The sequence below is a fragment of the Corythoichthys intestinalis genome, chromosome 1 (genome assembly GCF_030265065.1).
Source record: "Corythoichthys intestinalis isolate RoL2023-P3 chromosome 1, ASM3026506v1, whole genome shotgun sequence".
Lineage (NCBI taxonomy): Eukaryota > Metazoa > Chordata > Actinopteri > Syngnathiformes > Syngnathidae > Corythoichthys > Corythoichthys intestinalis.
In genome coordinates, this window is record NC_080395.1 from 37,480,857 (window position 1) to 37,503,179 (window position 22,323).

A 22,323-nucleotide genomic window follows, 5' to 3' on the forward strand; every position below is an offset into this window, starting at 1 on the left:
GAACAATATATGGCGGAAAACACTGAGTTGACTTGAAGTTCCGCTCTGAGACCCCCAATTTAGCCAACTTTCAAAATGATCCGATATGCATGTGTGATACATCATTGGAAAGCATAAAATCTCAATTTTCTGGGGGAAGAAAAGTTTTGAACAGGAGGGCATTTAAAAAAAAAAAAAAAAAAAAAGGGGTTTGTTGTTTAAAAAACTTATCTGGAGTTGAGAGCATGCGAGAGCAGAATTACAGACGCCATGCCTTTGACGAGATATTATCGCGTAGTTACCTTGTTTCGATCCAAAAACTCCATGTAGCATGTATCACTGAGTGTCAAGACACAGCTGTGAATGGCCACCGCTGGATTATTTTGGGATATAATGGGTAAAACATGGTAATATAACAAGGGTCGCGATGCAGAAATCGCAGACATCAAGGAGTGATCGAGATTTAGTTTTTCATATATTTTCCCTTTTTAAACTTTTTTTTCCCCAATTTTTCTTTGTTTGGATCGAGTATTTATTATCTAACATCGGAGAAAATGCGACAGTAACAAAAAAACACAATTAAGCGATAGTTTTGAGGTAGATATCCGTGACTTTTATACAGACGCCATTTTTTTTTTTATGACAATTTTTTTTTTTAAATTTGAAATATATGAGTGAATAATTTTTTTAAGTCGTTTTTTTTTTTAAACAAAATATAAGACATCAGTTAATAATTCTAAGCTAAAAACGACAGACATTTTGAAAAATATAATTATTTACCTTCGTTTTATGGCTGGGTTGAAACAAAAGCGGTTGCGCGATGTCTGTAAACGGGGGTTTTCGGGGTAAAACGGGCAAATTAAAAATAGTTCGGTGGGTTAATACCCCATGAATCTGCTATGGCAGCATATAGACATATTGTTCTATCAAACACAACAGTTGTTTTGGCTTAAAATACAGCAGTTTCTTTGATAGAGGAGTGCAAGAGCAGAAACTGCTTTTTCAGTTTTGTCTGTTTTCCGCCATATCTATATGCTGCCATAGCACATTCATAGCGCATTAAGCCCCCGAACTATTTTTGTCCTTTTTACCCTGGAAACCCCAGTGTACAGATGTTGCGCAACCGCTTTTGTTTCAACACAGCCATAAAACGAAGGTAATTATATTATTCAAAATGTCATTTTTAGATTAGAATCATTAATTGATGTCTAATAATTCGTAAAAAAACGACATTAAAAAATTATTTATTCGCATATTTTAAACTTTTAACAAATTACGTCACAATGAAAAAAAATGGTGTCTGTAAAAAAGTCTCGGATATCTACCTCATAACTATCGCTTAATTGTATTTTTTTGTTACTGTCGCATTTTCTCCGATATGTTAGATGATAAATAATCGATCCAAACAAAGAAAAATTGAAAAAAAAAGTTTAAAAAGGTAACTATATGAAAAAGAAAATCTCGACCACTCCTTGATGTCTGCGATTTCTGCATCGCGACCCTTGTTATATATATTACCATGTTTCACCCATAAAATCCCCAAAAAATCCAGCTGTGGCCATTCACAGCTGTGTCTTGACACTCAGTGGTCCATGCTACATGGAGTTTTTGGATCGAAACAAGGTTTGTACGCGATAATATCTCGTTAAAATCATGGCGTTTTTAATTCTGCTCTCTTGTGCACTCACCTCCAGATAGGGTTTCGCTGTTTAATTTTTTTTTTTTTAAAATGCCCTCCTGTTCAAAATTTTTCCTCCACCTGAAAATTGAGATTTTAAGCTTACCAATGATGTATCACACGTGCATATTGGACAATTTTGAAATTTGGCCAAATTGGGGATCTCAGAGCGGAACTTCAAGTCACCTGACTGCAGTGGCGCCACCAGGGGGTTGCCAGGGGTGGCCACGGCCACCCCTATAAATTGGTTGGCCACCCCGCTTGCCAGTATATAGTTAGATTGTTGTAGCATCAGTTATGCATTTCATCCCAAATGAATGCATTTATTTTGTTTTGTTAAATGTAGGGCTGTCAAATTTATCGCGTTAACGGGCAGTAATTTTTTAAATTAATCACGTGAAAATATTTATCGCAACTAACGCATTCGCAGTACGACTCATTCACGCATTGCCGTAAACAGCCTACAATGGCGCCGTTTTACTTATATACAGAGATAAGAGGCAGAGTGCAGTAGATACAAGCATTCATTGGGGCCGTGCTTTTAATTGGCAAAAGCTTTGTCATCTCTCCCACAGCAACTATATATACTGTGGGAGGCGACGTGGGGAAGAATGACAGGAGTTGATCTTTTTCTTAACATCCTGTAGTTCACCCAACGCAGAGAAGATATAGCATTTGCAGCCACCACACACAGTCATGGTTGCACCACTTCACATCATGAATTTGGGCAGAACAGTTAAGTCGCTACAGTATCATTCACTGAAAGCTCAATAAATACACTAGATGACAATATTTAGTCACAATATACAAACTCACATTTATCCTTTAAGAATTACAAGTCTTTCTATCCGTGGATCCCTTTCACAGAAAGAATGTTAATAATGTTAATGCCATCTTGTGGATTTATTGTTATAATAAACAAATACAGTACTTATGTATAGTATGTTGAATGTATATATCCGTCTTGTCTCATCTTTCCATTCCAACAATAATTTACAGAAAAATATGGCCTATTTATAGATGGTTTGAATTGCGATTAATTTTTAAGCTGCGATTAACTCGATTAAAAATATTAATCGTTTGACAGCCCTAGTTAAATGTACACCTTATGCCTAATATATACATAACGCAATAAAACAGAATTGTTGAGGAACTCAAAATGTTGACTGGACAGTTATGGACTATGCACATTAAATCCTTAGTAACATCAAATATTACACAATACACCAAAGTATATCAGTAGCCGTGTCCTTAAGTCTTTCTGATAGTTTACCCCTGACATTTTTACTGCAATAATATAATGAAAACCTGAAATTATGGCTTTTAGTTTTGGCCACCCCAAGATTTTAAGAGGCCCCATCTGGCCACCCCTATGAAAAATTCTGGAGGCGCCACTGCCTGACTGTTTCCCGCCATATACAGTATGTTATTATTATTATCTTGGCGTCAATAGGTTGTAATCGTAATCAGAAGCTGTATTCATTATTTCTAACATTTCAAATAAAATTCAAATGACCTGCCACGCCTTAGTGACAGGTTACAGGCAGGGGTCACGTGAGTGTCTAACCCCACCCACAGCCACCTGACTGGCGTCACGTGAGCGCATGCCTCGAGAACGCGCCTCCCGGTCCACGTGCACGCGCTTCAACCGAGCGAGGCTAGCTGTTAGCTCTGTCTACTAGACGGCCGACATGGTGAGTGACGAATCTAACTTGGTTTTGACTTACAACAACAAAAAAAGATACATTCTGTGAACAGCAGTGTTTCCGGTTTGGCGTGAAAGCGGCGGGTTGTTGAGAAAGCTGCAGGAGAAGCTAGCGGGGCTGCTCGAGTGAGCCAAGTGCGAGGCCGTCTCAGCTGGGTTCTTGCTTTAAAGTAACCCGCTACTTCTAGTTAATAGATAACTAGTAAAGAGGGCTTCTACTGGCCACGTGTGAGCTCCAACGTCACTTGTGGTGACGCCGTTAGCTGTCGAAGTTGAAATGTCACTCGCATACTATCGTCTTTTCCTCAAATGTGGACGCATGCGAGCCACCAATTAATCCACTTGGATGGCCAGTCTGCATCCAAGATTGTGTTTTTGTGTTATTTTTTCCCTCCTAAACTGCCAATTTTGACGGACATATTTTCTTAGCTGGAATAACCACGCCCACTCCACCCTGTCATTGATTGAGGACCCCAGACACCCAGCTGACACAGGCCCTCTTCGGACTGTAGTTTTTCTAAGGAAATTGACTTAATGAATACCATTGACGGAAATAGACGTCCAACTCATTTGGATTGGGCGTGCGGGATTTAAGCGTTGTGTCAAATTTATTTGAAAGAGTATTGTCCTACTCCATCCAAGAAAAGAATCACTATTTAATCCTTCACTGACCTGATGGTGGCACATATTTAAAAAAAACTAGGTTTGCTTAGGGACGCTAGGGACAACTTTTCAGAATGCTCAAATTGTCCCCACCAACTTTTAAGCAATCTTATTTGCATTATGTAATGACTTCAGTTATGATGGTCATTTAGATTGTCTTCCCATAAGTTGTAAGGATAGAATTGACACTACCATTATTAAGTGAATTATTTTCATTATGTTCAGATTTACATTGACCCCTTTTCACATGCTGAATGTGCCAGTCCATTTTTTCCTCTTAAACCCACGTTTGATTGGCTGATGATTTGACCCCCTACCCCCCCAAATACAATATGCCTCCTCCTCCACCGAGGGATATTTTTTTTCCGCCTGTAAGCAATGTAAAAAAAACGTTGTCAATGTGGTGGAGGTTGAGAACACAGCACTAATTTTGCTACTGAAAGTCTGACATGCATTAGTTAGCATAACATTAATATGTGAGAATTTCTCCAACTCGAGGAGGAAGCTGCTAAGCTGCTTTGAGAGAAATATCCTCCTGTATGTTTTCTACTGTTAACGTTAATTAAACTATGGGAAATGTAGTGAACCAAGATTTGCCCCCTTCTCCCCGGTTTTCATTTTTATTTATGTGGTCTTAAAGCAGCCCAAAGAAGCTTTCGTTTTTGTTGAGTTTGGCTGTGCTTGTGGACAAAAGCAGTGTGTTTTACCAGAAGGAAGGCTCCATTTTTATTTATTTTTATTTTTGTTATTCCCTGACTAAGACATTTTTTTGTGATATATAATTTATTTAGACAGACAATTTTGAGTGGTCTGAAGGCAAATGTTTTTTTTTTTTTTTTTTTTTTTTGCATTCCTGGACAGGTAAGAGATTATTAACAAGTTTGTATTTCTTGTGTATGTTAATATAATTTGTGTTCAAATATTGCAATTTAAATTTCCTAATAAAATCCAGACATTTATTCTGGAAGTTTTCAAAATGTTTCTTTAGTAGTTTTTGAAAACAAAGGCTTGAATAAAATGGTGTATTACCTGAACAAATACATACGCACTGCAAAAACCCACCCCTTTAAAACTGGAAGAAAAAAAAAACTTCCCTTTATTCAGTGTAAGTCCTCAAGAAAAAAAAGTGAAATTATCTGCCAGTGCTTCAAATAAATTTTACTCGGACTTCTTGAAATAAGAAAAATAGCTATCTTAAAATAATCTTTACAGACTTATTTTGACCATATTGTATATTTAATCCTTAAAAATCTTTTTTGTCAGCAATGTTCTTAATTCAAGAAAGATATTGTTAAAAACATTATTTGAAAGTATTTTTTTTTTCAAGATGTAGGTGAAAAATGACCGACCTTTAGATGTGTGGTCTTAATGAGAACATATAGTAGTATTTACCTAAAGTACGTAGAAAAATCTGACACATCAATCTTAGCCTATCAATTAAAGAGGTTCATATTGGTAAGAAATGTAGCTCTGACCCCCGTTCACCCAATCTGTTTGGTCTTATTAATGTCCCGTCCTCAGCAAAAAGTGTACATGCAGTTTATGCTGTTATGTCGTCCCTACCAATATTAAGACCAAACCTACGCCCTTGGATGGAAGCGAGATGATTCAAATCGTATGAGCTGGCTAATGTGTGTTGTTGTTGTTTTGACCACAATCCTGCAAACTAACATGAAAAGTGTGACTGTGACACGCAGTCACACTCTCACATGCGCACATCATTTTGATGGGCTAATTTCACGAAATCACCCGAACTGTCCAAATTCTGTTCGTTTTTATTTTATCTATTTATTTATTTATTTTAAGTGGTGTTACACCGATATGTCCAAGCAATTTAAAGCTGGTTTTGAAGATGTTAAGAATAAACCTTACATATTAAAGTATACGGTAGTTTGTTTTACTTGCAGTAGGGATAGTAAGTTGTCAGTATGCTCATAAACAATCCACCTTGTGAAAATTAATGTGTACTGTGTTATAGTAAAAAAAATATTGTCAACAGTTTTTTAGTATTATTAAATATATTCTTTTGGCATTTGTTTCAAAATGAGATGTTTTTACTGCACACATGGTCCAGGTTAGATCAGTGCATGCAATCTAATGACATAAGTCACATTAAATGGTAATGTAGTATATGGACTACGTGTCCCATAATCACTCTGGGCTCACGTAGCCAATGGCACGGGACGTAGCACATTTAGTTTGCTATTTCATGGTATCTAGTGTGTGCGCGCATAAAAAAGTTGGCAAACGCCACAGAACAGAAGCTACGTCTGCTCATTACTGCACAACACCAGCATATGACAATCGACGTTCATAAACAGGATGAGTTTGAAGCATAGCGCTCTTAATTTGCCACTCAATGTTCATCATGTCAGCTGTCCGTTGTCAAAGCGAGGTTGTTCGGAGCAGCCAAGTCAGTAACAATGTTTTGGCAGACTTCGTTGTAAATATCCGGTGTTGTACCGAAAAATAGCCGCCCCGCGTGAAAGGCCACCCCGGACGGGAGCGCCCACAGTCAACAACACCGGCACTCCGGAGATGGTCCGCAGTCAATCCGGAGCACTGATGCGGCCGGTATACATTGAACAAAAGGATATAATGGGAACGATTGGCCGGACCTCGAACGAAGATGCATTTTGCGTAGTTGGTAACAAGGAATCCGAACTTTAACAGCATGTCTGCCGCACACGCACGTGCACGAAAGGTGATAAATCGCAGCGGAAAAATTACTGCCTTCATTTATATTTATCGTTAGATAAATGGAATTATTGCATATTACGACAGGCTTAAGGTAGTGGAAACAAAATGTTCAGCCTGTTCATAACCAAGAAATTTCTCTAAAGTATATAGGAATTTTCAGTGCAACGGCAGAGGCTAGGGTTTTACATAGATTTGTTCGCATATCAACCATAAATGAACAGCGGTGGTTGTAGGAAACCGAACACCGGGAAAGGTTGAGCAGCAAAATCTCCAGAAGTGACGTCACAACATTGTAAAGGAACTGCTTATATGTTTTTGATTCATTGAGGAGTCTTTCCATGCATTTTTCTTGAGAGTGCTGTGTGCCAATTTGTTTTTTAGTCAAACATGTATTAAAAGTAGGGGTGCGGCTATTAATTATTTAAGTAATCGATCAATCTATTGAATGAATAATTCGATTAATCGAGTAATCTGATAACATTTAATGCGTTGCAGAATAATTTTAGGAGATGTAAAACCAAGAAACAAGTGCTTAAAGTGCTTAGCCTTAAATGATATCCAAAAATAAATGAGGATTCTAAGTACAACAAAATAATATTTTCTGAGAACTGGCAATGTTTTCAAGTATAACCATTTAGCTATTTGCTACTAATTTTGCCCCTCCACCCCAACCACCAAAAAAGTCTCAAGCGGCCACAGTTTAGGAAGCATTTTCATACGCCTGTTCTGTCCTCACTAAATGTGACGTTATTCAGCTAGACAGCAAGACAATTTGTTGTTCTTTGCAGTTCTTTAGTTGACTTCCTTCATTTTTTCCACATTTGGATTTTTTTGTAAAGCTGTAACCCAAACACATGTACGACCATGGGAAAAACGACACACATTTGGAATTTTAAAACACTTAACACAAAACAAATGGAGTTTAAATGTCTAATCAGACGAATTGATAGGTTAATTCCATCTACTAAATTTACATAACTTGCATAGCCAAAGCCTGCTATCCAAACGATTAAAAATTTTAATCGAGTTAATTACAGCTTAAAAATTAATTAATTGTAATTAATCGCAATTCAAACCATCTATAAAATATGCCATATTTTTCTGTAAATTATATATATGTTCTGTAAAGTAATTTGTTGGAATGGAAAGATAAGACACAAGATGGATATATACATTCAACATACGGTACATAAGGACTGTAGTGGGCATTTCACTCTACTGTCATTTAAATCTGTCTATGCTGTCCTCACTCCGAAGCGTCTACTTTTTCCAAAGCTAGACAGCTAGTGAACGACGCCTTAATAATCAGACGTCTTCCTTTTTCATCTGATTTATTAATAAAATGGCCTCAAACCACTGTCCTCTTTAGACCGTAGTGAAACTACAAAAAAAGTACACAAGCATTGCATTAGCAACAACGTTAGCTTAGCACGCTATACAGGTTCACTAAACATAACAAAAAGCGTCTCATACAAAAAATATAACATTTCGCTTACTAACATAATATGTACATTCTTTACAACAACCATACTTATGGACAAATCTTGTCCAAGGATCATATAAGCACAACATTACAACTTGGCGTCAGGCCGAGACGTCGTGCAGCCATATTGAACTGGCAAGAAAGCAATAAACCATGTCGCAAAGCGACCACAAGAGTTCGCTGTTAGACAGCACAAAAAACCTTGCTGTAAAACTTACTAAAAGGCAGAATACTGCCTGAGCGGGACATGTGCGTTAATTGCGTCAAATATTTTAACGTGATTAATTAAAAAAATCAATTACCGCGAGTTAACGCGATAATTTTGACAGCCCTATATAAAATGCTAACTTTTAAAAAAAATTCTCTTTAAAAAAAAAATCGTCCAAACACATATTTCCACAAAGAACAGCTATATATCTCTCGAAATTAAATTACGAATGTATTAATATTAGAAGTGTGCAAAATTTCCGATTCTTAGATTATTCGCGATTCGGCCGTGGAAGATTCGAGTACGATTCACAAACATCCAAATTCCAATTATTGAAATATGCCAAGTAAAGCGGAAGTACAACACACTCAGCGCGCCGCGCGGTCAGTGAGAAACGGAGCGAGAGTAGCTAAACATCATGCTTCTCATTACCCGGCCCCTCGGGTAATGCCAATGCTCAACTCACGGCTCTAGCTCAACTGATGCCATGAGATAAAAAAAACACACCAACATACCTGACTGCTGCCGAAAAGCTGCTACAAAGTACATCCACATAATGTTACGGTAGATATCATTTATATAGGACTAGATGCAATATAAATTAGGTTGCGTTAGCAGAACACCTACAAAAAGCTAGATTCGGGTGTTAGTAAACGGCCGCCATCTTAAAGCAGTACACTTCCCTGCAAGGCTGTTGTAGCGAACCTTCCAAGCAAACCTAATTAACTTTTTATCTAAAATACTCCTAAATCGGTAAAATATTGACTTGAATCTATCTTTAAAATAGTTTTAAAACTTTCACATGTCGAAAGTAGACAAAAGGGAAATTATGGAATAACGGGAGCAATTTTAACAACTTTAACGGTTGACTCACAACATTAAATTAATTGAATGTAGTTAAAAGCTGCTGATACAGAATGGGGACTGGAGTTTTTTATTTACTGTTATTTTTGTATATTTGTTTACTGCTATATGTTACCTTGATACTGAAATAGTAGTTTGGTTTAGCCTGAGAGTATTTTTGAACAATTTTGGAACTAATGTACAAAAATTAAAAAAAAAAAAAAAAAGGAGGGGGGTGCATCAATAATCGTTTTATAATCGAATTGGAGCCTCTGAATCGTAATCGTAATCGAATCGTTAGGTGCCCAAAGATTCCCAGCTCTAATTAATATTAGAGGCGTGCGAAATTTCCGATTCTTAGATTATTCGCGATTCGGCCGTGGAAGATTCGAGAACGATTCACAAACATCCAAATTCCGATTATTGAATTATACCAGGTACAGCGGAAATAAAATAGTCAGCGTGATCTTCGAGACGCAATGAGGAACGGACTGAGAGTATATGTCATGTTCAACTCATGCTGCTAGATAAAGAACAAAACAATAATACCTGACTGTGGCCGTCAGCTGCTACAAATAGCGCCCAGTTGCTAGTTTCTACAAACATACGGCTATGGTAGATATCACATATATCTAGAACTAGATGTGAAATGACAGACGACTGTCGCGTTAGAACATGTACCAAGAACTAGATGTGACTTTCCAGTGCTAGTAAACAGGCGCCATCTTAAAGCAGTAGACTTCTCTAGAAGGCTCTGTTGTAGCAAACCTAATTACTTTTTATCTAAAATACCTCTAAATCGGCAAAATCTTGACTTGAATCTATCTTTAAATGATGAAACAGTTTTAAAACCTTCACATGTAGAAAGTAGACAGAAGAGAAATTATGGAATAACGGGAGCAATTTTAATAACTTTACTGGTTGATTCACAATATTATATTAATTGAATGTCGTTTAAAGCTGCTGATACAGAATGGGGACTTGAGTCTTTTATTTACTGTTTTTAACTGTTAACTTGATACTAAAATAATAGTTTGGTTTAGCCTGAGGGGATTTTTGAACAATTTGGAACTAATGTACAAAACCTTAAAAGCGGGGGTGGGGGGTGCATCAATAATCGATTTATAATCGATTCGGAGCCTCTGAATCGTAATCCAATCGTTAGGTGCCCAAAGATTCCCACCTCTAATTAATAAACACATTAGCCTAAACAAAAAACTTACAGCCTTATATTGGCCTTTACAGGAAGCGGCTGGATTCAGCCATCTAATATTCACTGTTGCCACCACAGGGCGGTGTATCTACCAAATCAGTAAAATTAAATCCAACACTTTGAAAACAAACACTTTAATTTCATTAATTTTCATTTTCATAATTCTATTTTAATAATCAAACCAGCAAAATTGAAGCTTTTTTCTAATCGAATTACTTGATTTAATCAATTAATCGTTGCAACATGAATGAAAAGGCCCTTTTTAAAAATTTTATTTATTTATTTTTTGGATATACACTAATAAACTCAGTACTTGAGCAAGATTAAGTAATCTAAAATAATTCCAGCTCATATACTGTATCTTGGATACTACGGCTGAGTCACTACTGTTTTTTATTGAATGACTGCTAAGGTTGCTTGCTGTACTTAGAGTTTCCTGGGGGGTTTGTTCGGGCCGGTGTGTGAAATTGATGTCCTGCTCAACGATGCCGAGAGCCGGAAGATGGCTGAACTCAAGACAGAAGATGGAAAGATGGAGAAACATTATATGTTCTACGACGGAGAATCTGTGGCTGGCAAGGTAAACTGAGCTGCTGTGTCACTTATATTTTTTATCGATCGCCGTTTTGCATCGAAATAGTCAATCAAAATGTTTGTCCTGCAGGTCAATCTAAATGTGAAGCAGGGTGGAAAACGACTGGAGCACCAGGGCATTCGCATTGAGTTTGTTGGACAGATTGGTAAGCATTCAGGGTTTCAGGTTAACATTTTTTGCTTGCCTGTGGCAAACTTCAGCAAGCCTCCTTTGGTCACGTTTCACCCAAAATTTTGCTTGCCCGAGGCAAATGTTTCATTGATGCAAGTACTTGCTCTTACCTAATTTTAGAATGGTGAATCCAAATCTGACCTTATTTTTTTCTGTAAGCTCTAGTTTTTTTGTTTTTTTTTGTAAGTCGATTGAATTTTTTTGTCCAATGCAAAATTATTTCACTGCGATAATTTCAACAAAGTCGATTTACACCTGGCACTTTAAATAGTCTAAAACCAACATTATGTGGCAAAATAACACTTGTTATGCCATGTGTTGAAAAACTGCCAGTGCCGACACAGGAGACTAACAATATGGAAAAAGTGACACGTGCCAAAGTCAACTCGGTCAACTACGACAAGCTAATGTGAGGAAAAAATATATACGCCTATTTAAAGGACTGAAGCGTTAAACTGGTACAGAGTGAAAATATATGTGAGTATATACATTGAGGAAAATAAGTATTTGAACACCCTACAATTTTGATAGTTCTCCCACACAGAAATGATGGGCGGGTTTGAAATGTTCATGGTAGGTGCTTGTCCACTGTGAGAGACAATCTTAAAAAAAAATCCAGAAATCACAGTGTATGATTTTTTTAACAATTTATTTGTATTATACTGCTGCAAATAAGTATTTGAACCCCTGTCTATTAGCTACAATTGTGAGCCTCAAAGACCTGTTAGTCGCCTTTAAAAAGTCCACCTCCATGCCGGTTATTCTCCTAAATAAGTAGTGTGGAGGTAGACTTCTGAGTCTGACTTTTTGACCTGTTTGAGGCGGTTAGCTGCATATAAACACCTGTCCACCCCGTACACCCCAAAGACATATCCAAAGACACCAGAGACAGAATTGCAGACCTCTACAAGGCTGGAAAGAGTAACGGGGCAATTGCCTTGCAGCATGGTGATATAAGATCCACTGTTGGAGCAATTGGTAGAAAATGGAAGAAGCTAAACATGACTGTCAATCTCCCTCGGACTGGGGCTCCTCCATGCAAGATCTACCCCCTAGGGTCTCTATGATCCTAAGAATGGTCAGGAATCAGTCAAGAACTACAAAGGAGGAACTGGTCAATGACCTGAAAGGACTGGGACCACAATTTCCAAGGTTACTGTTGGTAAACGTCATGTTTAAAATCATGCATGTCACAGAAGGTTCCCCTGCTTAAACCAGCACATTTCCAGACCTGTTTTTAAGTTTGCCAGTGACCATTTGGATGATCCAGAGGAGTCATGGGAGAAAGTCATGTATTAATATGAGATAAAAATGGAACTTTTTGGTGTCAATTCAACTCATTGTGTTTGTAGGAAGAATGATGAGTACCTTCCCAAGAACACCATCCCTACTGCGAAGCATGGGGGTGGTAGCATCATGCTTTGGGGGTGTTTTTCTGCAGATGGGACTGGGCGAGTGCACTGTATTTAGAAGATGACCTGGGCCATATATTGTGAGATTTTAGGGAATAACCGCCTTCCCTCAGAATTGACAATGGGTCGTGACTGTGTCTTCCAACATGACAATGGCCCGAAGCAGACAGCTAGAATAGCCAAGGAATACTTCGTAAAAAGCATATCAAGGTTCTGGAGGGGCCTAACCAGTCTACAGACCTAAACCCAATACAAATCTTTGGAGGAAGCTCAAACTAAGTGTTTCTCAGTGACGGTCCAGAAGCCTGATTGATTTAGAGAAGATTTGTGTGGAGCAGTGGTGCAAAATCCCTGCTACAGTCTGTGCAAACCTGGTAAAAAGTTACAGGAAATGTTTGACTTCTGTAATTGTAAACAAAGGCTACTGCACCAAATATCGACATTGATTTTCTCAGGTGTTGAAATACTTAGTTTCAGCAGTATAATGTAAATAAATTGTTTAAAAGATCATACACTGTGATTTCTGGATTTTTTTTTCTTTAAATTGTCCGGCACAGTGGACATGCACCTACCCTGAAAATTTCAAACCTACCCGTCATTTCTTAGTTGGAGAACTTGCAAAATCGCTGGGTGTTCAAATACTTATTTTCCTTACTGTATTTTCTGATACAAATGTAAGAATTAGTGTAGCACCAATACAATTTTTTGGGTTCCCGATTCCGACAGCTGGCTTTGTGGTATAGACATGTGCCGTTACTGTACTCAGTGTTTCCCACCAATGAACGAGACTGTGGTGGCCCGCCACAGTCTCCGCCACAGTCTCGTTTGGGCCCGCCACAGTCTCGTTTGCCCCACCGCCGAAAAAAAAAAAAGAAAAAAAGATAATAATCAGATGCGCCAGTCAGCCGATTACACAGCTGTAGCCCACTCCACTCTACTTTCGTTCGCGCGTGCGTGCGTGCGTGCACACACACAGACACACGCGCCAACAGGTCGCGCTCATAGACGGACTACTAGCCTGGTACACCAGACTCATAGCTGTGCTATGCAGGCATGAAAATCTCTCACCTTTCGGCGTAATTCGCCGTTTTGAATCAAAAAAGGCGACCTACGTGAATTGCGTAGATCCGAGGAAAAATTCTTTTTGGGAGGGGGGGGTTTGTGAGGTTTTATTTAATTATTATTATTATTATTATCATCATGTGATTAACGTAAACTAAGCACTTAAGAAATCGGTTCTTTAAAAAAGTGACACTTGGACAGTCAGCAAATCCTTCTAGATCAGGGGTGGGCAAACTATTCCACAAAGGGCCGCAGTGGGTGCGGGTTTTTGTTCATACCCATCATGAGGACAGCCTTTCACCAATCTGGTTTCTTACAAGTGCAATCAGTTGATTGCAGTCAGGTGCTTCTTGTTTCCACTGAAACCTCATTGGTTAAACTGTCTGTGCTGAATCAGTTGGAACAAAGACCAGGACCCACTGCGGCCCTCGAGGACCGGTTTGCCCACCCCTGTTCTAGATGCTTCGCTGACGAGAACCAATCATTGGCCCAAGCTGCGTTCCATTATTCCAAACGCGCGCACTCCTTACGTGTACATGGAGTGCTTGGAGAGCCTTTGGTTGCATTGCAAAGCTGCGAAAACAAAAAGCAGGCCTTATCCACACCGGGGCAGACCAGAGCGCAGCATACACACTTGCCTGTATTTGCCAGCAGATTGAATTTGGGAGATTGAGGGATAAAAAAGGAGTTAGATGAGGCTGCTAAAGGCAGTGGATACCTCATCAGCTGGGTGAATAGCAGACCTGGTAAGAACAAGTTTGCAAGCATAGTCGGGTATTAAATACAATTATAAACACAATTACAATGTTATTTTTCTATAAGATTTTTATGTCATTGCTTTATTAATCATTAGGTGCTAGAGTTGTTAAGTATGGATAATAATGAAATAATAGTTTTAAGAAAACTGTGCTGTTGGTGGGTCAGTGACCATCTGATGTGGTTTGTTCTCAGATGAACAAGTTGAGGAAGGAAGTTTTGATGCAGAGGTTGAAGGAAGAAAAGAGGCAGACTGACTGAGTCACAGCCAGAAAGTGTTGATGACAGTTTTGATTTCTATTCATTGTTGCCCCCTCCCAATTAAAGTATGTCACAGTTGCAGCCAATTATTATCTAAAGCTGGTTAAAATTGAAGTTATGTTGTTTTAAGGTGTATTAAATACTTGTTCATGTGCCCCTTTTGATCTACGAGCACCCGCCCCTCCACCGGTCTCTGCACGGCCCTGCTGAAACACAGTGTGGGTCGACAGAGCTCAATATTTTGTTGGGGTGTACAGTGTACTGGAACATATTTCCTCCACACCCTTCTCACCTTTTTAACCCCTGACCCATTTTCATGCCTCGCTATGAGAGTATGAGTCTGGCCACCATTAAGCAGAAAAAAATTTCCAGGGCGGAGCCAGCCACAGCAAATAGACAGCGGAGCGGGCCAATCAGCGACGGGCTGACGCGACGTCGGTTAAGCGACAAGAAACTAGCGAGAGACATTTCAACATATTCAACATGGCTAGCGCGAGACAGACTGTTGGTTTTAGCGACTTGATGTGTTTTTGGTCATGTAAAACCGAATTTACCGTGGATTGGAACATATTGCCGCTGAGTCTGGTGTACCAGGCTACGGGACTACTGTCTGCTGCATTCTGCTGCATTTGGCGCAATCCGGCGACACCGCATACAGCAATTTATATTACATTCAGTGGTCTCAAAATTCCCTAAAGAGATACACCAGGCTTGAAAATGTACACACACACCTTACCCCGAGGGTCAGAGACCCTCCCACCACAGTCTCCTAAAATCCTGTGGAAAACACTGGTACTAATCCCACGTTTTGTCAAAAAACTCTTCTTTTAATATTAAATTACTGCTTACATACTCATTTGAATGTAAAGTCATTGCTATCATGGCTTGGTCAGACACTGCTTAACTCATGGTCTGCCATTGACGACACTAGACATCCATTCCATTTGAAATGAACGAACATTCGTTCATTTGCCGGTCCGTGTCAAAATGAATTGGTAGTCTAACGCCATCGACGGCAGCCAATGAGTTAACATAGACGCTATGTTTCAAGTGGAATATTATTAGGATAGTAATACCATATCGATATATTGTCACACCTATAAGCCGATTTTAAGGGGGTGGGGTGGGGGTGGGGGGGGTGATGCCAGGCCCCCCTGGTGGCTGAAAAGTGTCATTGTATGAAATTGACTTTTCTATATACCAGTATATAAAAGATGTAAAGCAATAAAACTGCAACAAAAATGAATGAAATGAACAAAAAATATATTCTTATAATGGGTCAAAATTATGTTGTGAACAGATCATGTGACTAGCACCTTAGACGGTCATTTGCTTTGCATATACGGTAATTAAAAAAAAAAAAAAAATGAGGGGAAGGCAATTATATTTTTCAAATGATTTTTTTCTTTGATTGAATTTTTTTTTTTTTTAATTGAAGCACATTTTTTGGGATTGAATGATTTAGACAAAAATGACCTACCCATAATACGGCCCAATCACAAAAAGGATTGCTTCATTCAAAGAAAACTTTTTCAATGAAAAATTAGGTGTTCAAATGCAAATTTTTCAGTCTCGAATATTTTTTTCGCATTCAAAACATTGTCTATGATTGAAATTTTTCTTTTGATTTAAGTGATTTTTCTTTTTGGAAATATATATTTTTGGAAGCAACTTATTTTTTGATTGAATAATAAAGAAAAAAACGTAATAGCCAAAATGTGGCTCAAACACAAATCAACATTACTTCAATCAAAAAAGTTGCTTAAATCCAAAAAAACACGACTCCAATCAAAAAAAAAATCAAAGAAAAATCGCTTTCACATGAATTTTTTTTAGTTTCAAATTTATTTTTGCATTCAAACACATTTTTTTTTATTGAAGCGACTTTTTTTAATTGAAAATATATGTTTTGATTGAAACAATTTTTTTTTTTTTTTTTTAATTGAATCAACTTTTTTGGGTTGAATAATAAAGACACAAATCTGCCTCCATATGGCCCTGCCCAGGGAATACAATTTTTGAATGGGGTAACGACATTGGCACAACACCGGCGGGCGTACCGTATTCAAAATTATGCATTTCTAGCTTGGTACGCAGGCTCCACCAAAGCAGACCAGCAGGCACTCCAGCGGGTGGTAAAAACAGCAGAGAAAATCACTGGGACCCCCCTCCCAGAGATAAGTAACACATACAACACACGCTGTCTAACAGAGTGCTGAACATCCTGCAGGATAAATACCACCCTGCCCATCGCCTGTTCCTCCTTCTACCCTCAGGTAGAAGGTACAGATCATTGAGCAGCCGTGCTAAAAGATTTGCAAACAGTCTGTACCCTCAGGCGATAAGAAAGCTGAATTCACAAGTACTTTGAAATTGTTATTATGGCTATGCTGTCTTTAGTACGCACTTGACACTGTGGGGTGTGGGGGGGCATAAATGGTTATGTAAATCTATCAATATTTATTATTATTTATGGTGGGATTGTGGGGGCACTGGGGACACTTTACCTTTATATTGCTCTGCACCAAGCACTTTAATGGAAACTAACCCATAGTATTGTTGGAACTCCAATCTGAATTTCGTTGTTATCTTGACAATGACAAATAAACTCTGAATCTGAATCTGGATGACGATCTTGGAAAAAAGTATTGCCTAGGCGGCCTGATTTAGAATTCCCCTCAAGATTGATGGGAAACAAAAAACGCTTATTGTCAATTTATATTCTTGTAAGTTAATTTTATTGCTGACACTGTGTTTCGGGGTCATCAACATGTTGTGCCCCCCTGCCCCAAAAGTCAAACCCGCTTATGGTCACACCCCTAATCATAACGTAACCCTGGATAGCTAAAGCTAAGCTAGCCTCGCATGGGAGATTTCTTATTTCCAAATCAACATAGACAACTGTCGTGTTTTTTATTTATTTTTATTATTTTTAAGAAAGGATCCTGTTGGTCCATCCTCGCATACGTTAACTGCAAGGATGAGATACTTGCTCTCCATCCCTTAAATAGACGGTTCAATAATCTCATGTTGATACACTGATCGCTTCTCCACTCACTCCCATTCAAATGACAAATCTTGGGCAGTTCATGTTTTTTCACTGCCAATTCTTACGGTAGTTCAAAATACTGTATTTTTTCATTCGCATACCCAATCGGTCATGTATTATAATTAAGGGCGTTTGGCAGTGTCTTTTTTTTTTTGTTTTGTTTTGTTTTTTTTTTTGAGTCATTCTTGCCCCAGGCAATCGTGACGTGCTTAACTTCGAGCTTTTTTTTTTTTTGTTATTTATGTTCAACATTGAATGATTTTTTTTTTCTTAACTTATTTGCTTGATTTCAGAGCTTTTCTCAGACAAAAGCAACACCCACGAATTTGTGGATCTGGTGAAAGAGTTGGCATTGCCGGGAGAGCTTGCTCAGAACAGAAGCTACGACTTTGAGTTCATGCAGGTGGAGAAGCCCTACGAGTCGTATACCGGCGCGAACGTCAGATTAAGGTAGAAGATGGAAGATTTGACAAATGTGGTCAAACAAGCAGACAATTAAAGTAGCTTCTCTTTCGTGTTGGTGTAGATATTTTCTAAGGGTGACGATAGTTCGTCGACTGTCAGATCTGGTGAAGGAGTACGAGCTGATCGTCCACCAGCTGGCCACCTACCCAGACGTCAACAATTCTATTAAAATGGAGGTCGGCATTGAAGACTGCCTTCATATTGAGTTTGAATACAATAAATCGAAGTAAGATGAACATTGCTATAATCAAATTTTGGTGACTTTGTTTTTTTATTTTGAAAAAAGTTTCTGTACACCTGTCTTGTGGCTAGGTACCACCTAAAGGATGTAATTGTTGGGAAGATTTACTTCCTGCTGGTTAGGATCAAAATCCAGCACATGGAGCTGCAGCTCATTAAGAAGGAGATAACAGGCATAGGTGACCATCAAAGATTCTTATCGAAATAATGTAATTGCAAATAATAAATAATGAATGGTTTTGTTCAATGTGCCAGGTCCGAGTACGACAACGGAAACTGATACGGTAGCCAAGTATGAGATCATGGATGGTGCACCAGTTAAGGGAGAATCAATTCCAATTAGACTCTTTCTTGCAGGTAATTCTGCTTTTTCCTATCTGTCTCTGTGTCAAACTCATTTATTGTTGTGAGCCACATGTGAGACATGGTTTCCGTAGCAGGTTTATTATGTTTGCCCTCTAGGGCTGACACGATGAATTGACTAAACAATTATCAAATGAATCGACAACTATTGTGATGGTCGAACCATTGTTTTGAGAGATTGTTGACCTAATAATCGTTAGAATCTTTTTTAAAAATTCTCTTACAGTATATATTCTTTATTTGTATTTTTTTATGTATGAGGAAAAAAGTTTTTTTTTTTAAAAAGGGAAATATAGAAAACTAGCTGTATGTGTTGCTCAGGTTATTAAGTGAAAACTGGCATTTTCTCTGCTGATTTTTTGAGTTTTGAATTTTAAGCACTAAATGGACGCCTACAGAGTTCAAACCCATCTAAGAACACTCCCAGACACATAAAGTACAACTGTGTAAAATTTCTTCAAAATCCGCCCAGCCATTTCGATGTCCATAAAACACGACGCCACACAGACAAACTCACCTTTTATAGAGATTTTAAAATATCCAGCCTAAATGAATCCTTTAGTAATATTTCGGAAAATTGTATAATATTTTGAGATCCAGCGTCTTGTTGTGGAGTACTCAAAGCCCAACGTATCATCATAGCACATTTAAATTTGTAAAACCGTAAGTTTGAAAGCCAACTGCGATGTTGCAATTGAAAAGGACACGTCTTTTGTTCAAAAGATGGTGCTGTCGCCGCCACAATCAGGGATTTTCTATGCTAATTTTTGGAGTTTCACATTAATATTCCGCACTTAATGGAGCCCTACAGAGATCAAACTCATCTAAGAACATTCCCAAAAACAAAGTGCAACTATGTCAAATTTTGTCAAAATCCCCCCAGCTATTACAAGAGGTAAGGAAAACAGACAAAGTCGTAGTTATATATAAGTATAGATATTCTTTTTTTTTTTTTTTTTTTTCATTTTTAATATACAAAGAAAAAAACGGAATTCTTTTTGTTTAAAAATACAAAAAAGTTGACCGTAAATATTTTCTGATTTCTCTAGTCAACCTTTTTTATTGAGGACTTCATAAATTTTATTGAAATGTCATTTTAGCAAAAATAAAAAATTAATTTAATGCACATATTTACTTGTACAATTTACAAGATTTACCGGCCATGTTGGGCTAAATTCGGCCCCCGGGCCATGAGTTTGACACCTGTGGTCTAGATCTGCAAAAAACATATTTAAAAAAAAAAAAAATCCCATTTTTACTTTGAGTTTTTAAATGTGGTATTTTTGACCAGGATATGACTTGACAGCCACTATGAGGGACGTCAACAAGAAGTTCTCTGTACGCTACTTCCTTAATCTTGTGTTAGTTGACGAAGAAGATAGAAGATACTTTAAGCAGCAGGTAAATCATCCACTTACAGCTTTTACATTTATCACAATGCTCCCTGCTTATGTCAACGTTTCCCCCGTGTCTTCAGGAGATTGTTTTGTGGAGGAAAGCTCCAGAAAAGATGAGGAAACGGAACTTCCACCAGCGCTACGAGTCCCCCGATTCACAAACTCAGCCGGTTAGTGCTGAGCAGCCAGAAATGTGAGAGCTTGCAAGGCCACGAACTGAAAGAATCACACACAGCCGGACTGTTCACTGCTGAGCGGTCAGAGATGTGGCAACTGCGCCGCTCTCTGCTCGGATCGTATACATGAACACACAGAATGATTCATCTCCCCCTCATGCTCAAACGTGAGCTGCCTGTGGAATGCTTGATGACACGCTGACATGAAAAGGGCAAAGATGGCAACTGCTTACACCTTTTTGCTAACTGGATTTTTTTTTTTTTTTTTTTTTGCTCGCATCTACAGTGGAACCATCCACTGCTGTTGTTTTGTTTTTGATGGACACACAAACTGTGCTCTTACAATATGTGACATTTTAACTACAATGACACTACGACACTATTGTTCAGAAATCTTGTCGGAAGACACCGGCCCTAATAAGTATAGCATATAAAAAGCTGCTCGTTCTTCGGAGATGTTGCCTGCGTTTGGAACTGAAAAACAAATGCCTAACATTTTTTTTTTTCTCAATGTAGACATACAGCCATACAATGTAATAATTCAAGTCTACTGTTGCAACAAATGCACATCCCCTAAAATCTACCTGTAGTTCACTGTGATGCTTTGGTTTAGACATTGAAACGGTTATATGGTGTCAGCAAACCCACTTGTTGGGGAATTAGCCCTCGAGTTCTTTATTGCACTTTTTGTCATTAAAAGGTGCTAAATTGTCCACTTTAGCTACAATGGGAAACTCAAATGTCATTTATATACTGCATTACAACATATTTTAATTGAATTATTGTTTAGACTCTTTCATGTGGAAAAAAAAACCTTGACTCCGCAAGTTTCATAGATTTTGAAACAATCACATCCATGTTTGTGTCCTCACTCAACAACAATGTAAGAATAGTGTGTGTTTGTACAGTATATACATTAAACCGTTAAATACTAAAAGAATCACGAATAAAGCAAATTTATATTGACAATATATTGAGTTGTTTACTGTAAAGGGAAATGATCAAATTATAAATACAGTATTACAACAAATTCAGGACGGAACATGATCAAGATAAAAAATACAGTATCTTAAATATAAATTAGGGCTGTCAAAATTAGCGCGTTAATGGGGCGATAATTTTTTAAATTAATCACGTTAAAATATTGGACGCAATTAACGCACATGCCCCGCTCAAACAGATTAAAAGGACAGCACAGTGTCATGTCCACATGATACTTATGTTTTTTGGTGTTTTGTCGCCCTCTGCTGGCGCTTGGGCGCGACTGATTTTATGGGTTTAAGTACCATGAGCATTGTGTAATTATTGACATCAACAATGGAAAGCTACTAGCTTATTTTTTGATTAAAAATTTTATAAATTTTATTAAAACGAAAACATTAAGAGGGGTTTTAATATAAAATTCCTATAACTTGAACTAACATTTATCTTTTAAGAACTACAAGTCTTTCTATCCATCGATCGCTTTAACAAAATGTTGATGCCATCTTGTTGATTTATTGTTATGATTAACAAATACAGTACTTATGTACAGTATGTTGAATGTATATATCCGTCTTGTCTTATCTTTCCATTCCAACAATATTTTACAGAAAAATATGGCATATTTTATAGATGGTTTGAATTGCGATTAATTTTTAACTGTGATTAACGCGATTAAAAATTTTAATCGTTTAACAGCCCCAATATAAATGTATTTTTCCCCTCAAATTCACGTTTGATTGGCTGATGACTTGCATTTATTTTAAAAATGTATTATCTATTTTAAAATATTTTTATTTGCAGCCTATGCGGACATTTCTTCGGGTAATCAATAAATAATCATAGTCGAGGTAAAAAGTATGTATGTACCGTAATTTTCTCACTATAAGTCGTCCCTGATTATAAGCCCTCACCCACCAAAT

The 22,323-nt window shown here is 37.9% G+C and overlaps 1 protein-coding gene across 1 annotated transcript; it reads left to right on the plus strand.

The window, feature by feature from the left end:
• Positions 1-3,187: 3,187 nt before the first annotated feature.
• On the plus strand, positions 3,188-21,400 carry vps26a (VPS26, retromer complex component A). Its single transcript, XM_057851312.1, has 9 exons — positions 3,188-3,351; positions 10,903-11,052; positions 11,137-11,212; positions 18,072-18,228; positions 18,305-18,469; positions 18,556-18,662; positions 18,739-18,840; positions 20,138-20,247; positions 20,324-21,400. Exons 1-9 carry the CDS (start codon positions 3,349-3,351, stop codon positions 20,438-20,440), a joined length of 987 nt encoding a protein of 328 aa, XP_057707295.1. The 5' UTR covers positions 3,188-3,348; the 3' UTR covers positions 20,441-21,400.
• Positions 21,401-22,323: the final 923 nt, after the last annotated feature.

Excerpts from the sequence above, each read along its gene's own strand:
- vps26a (XM_057851312.1), top strand. Across the intron at positions 18,229-18,304 it reads GGCGCGAACGTCAGATTAAG|ATATTTTCTAAGGGTGACGA; the intron begins GTAGAAGATGGA and ends GTGTTGGTGTAG. Across the intron at positions 18,470-18,555 it reads TTTGAATACAATAAATCGAA|GTACCACCTAAAGGATGTAA; the intron begins GTAAGATGAACA and ends TCTTGTGGCTAG.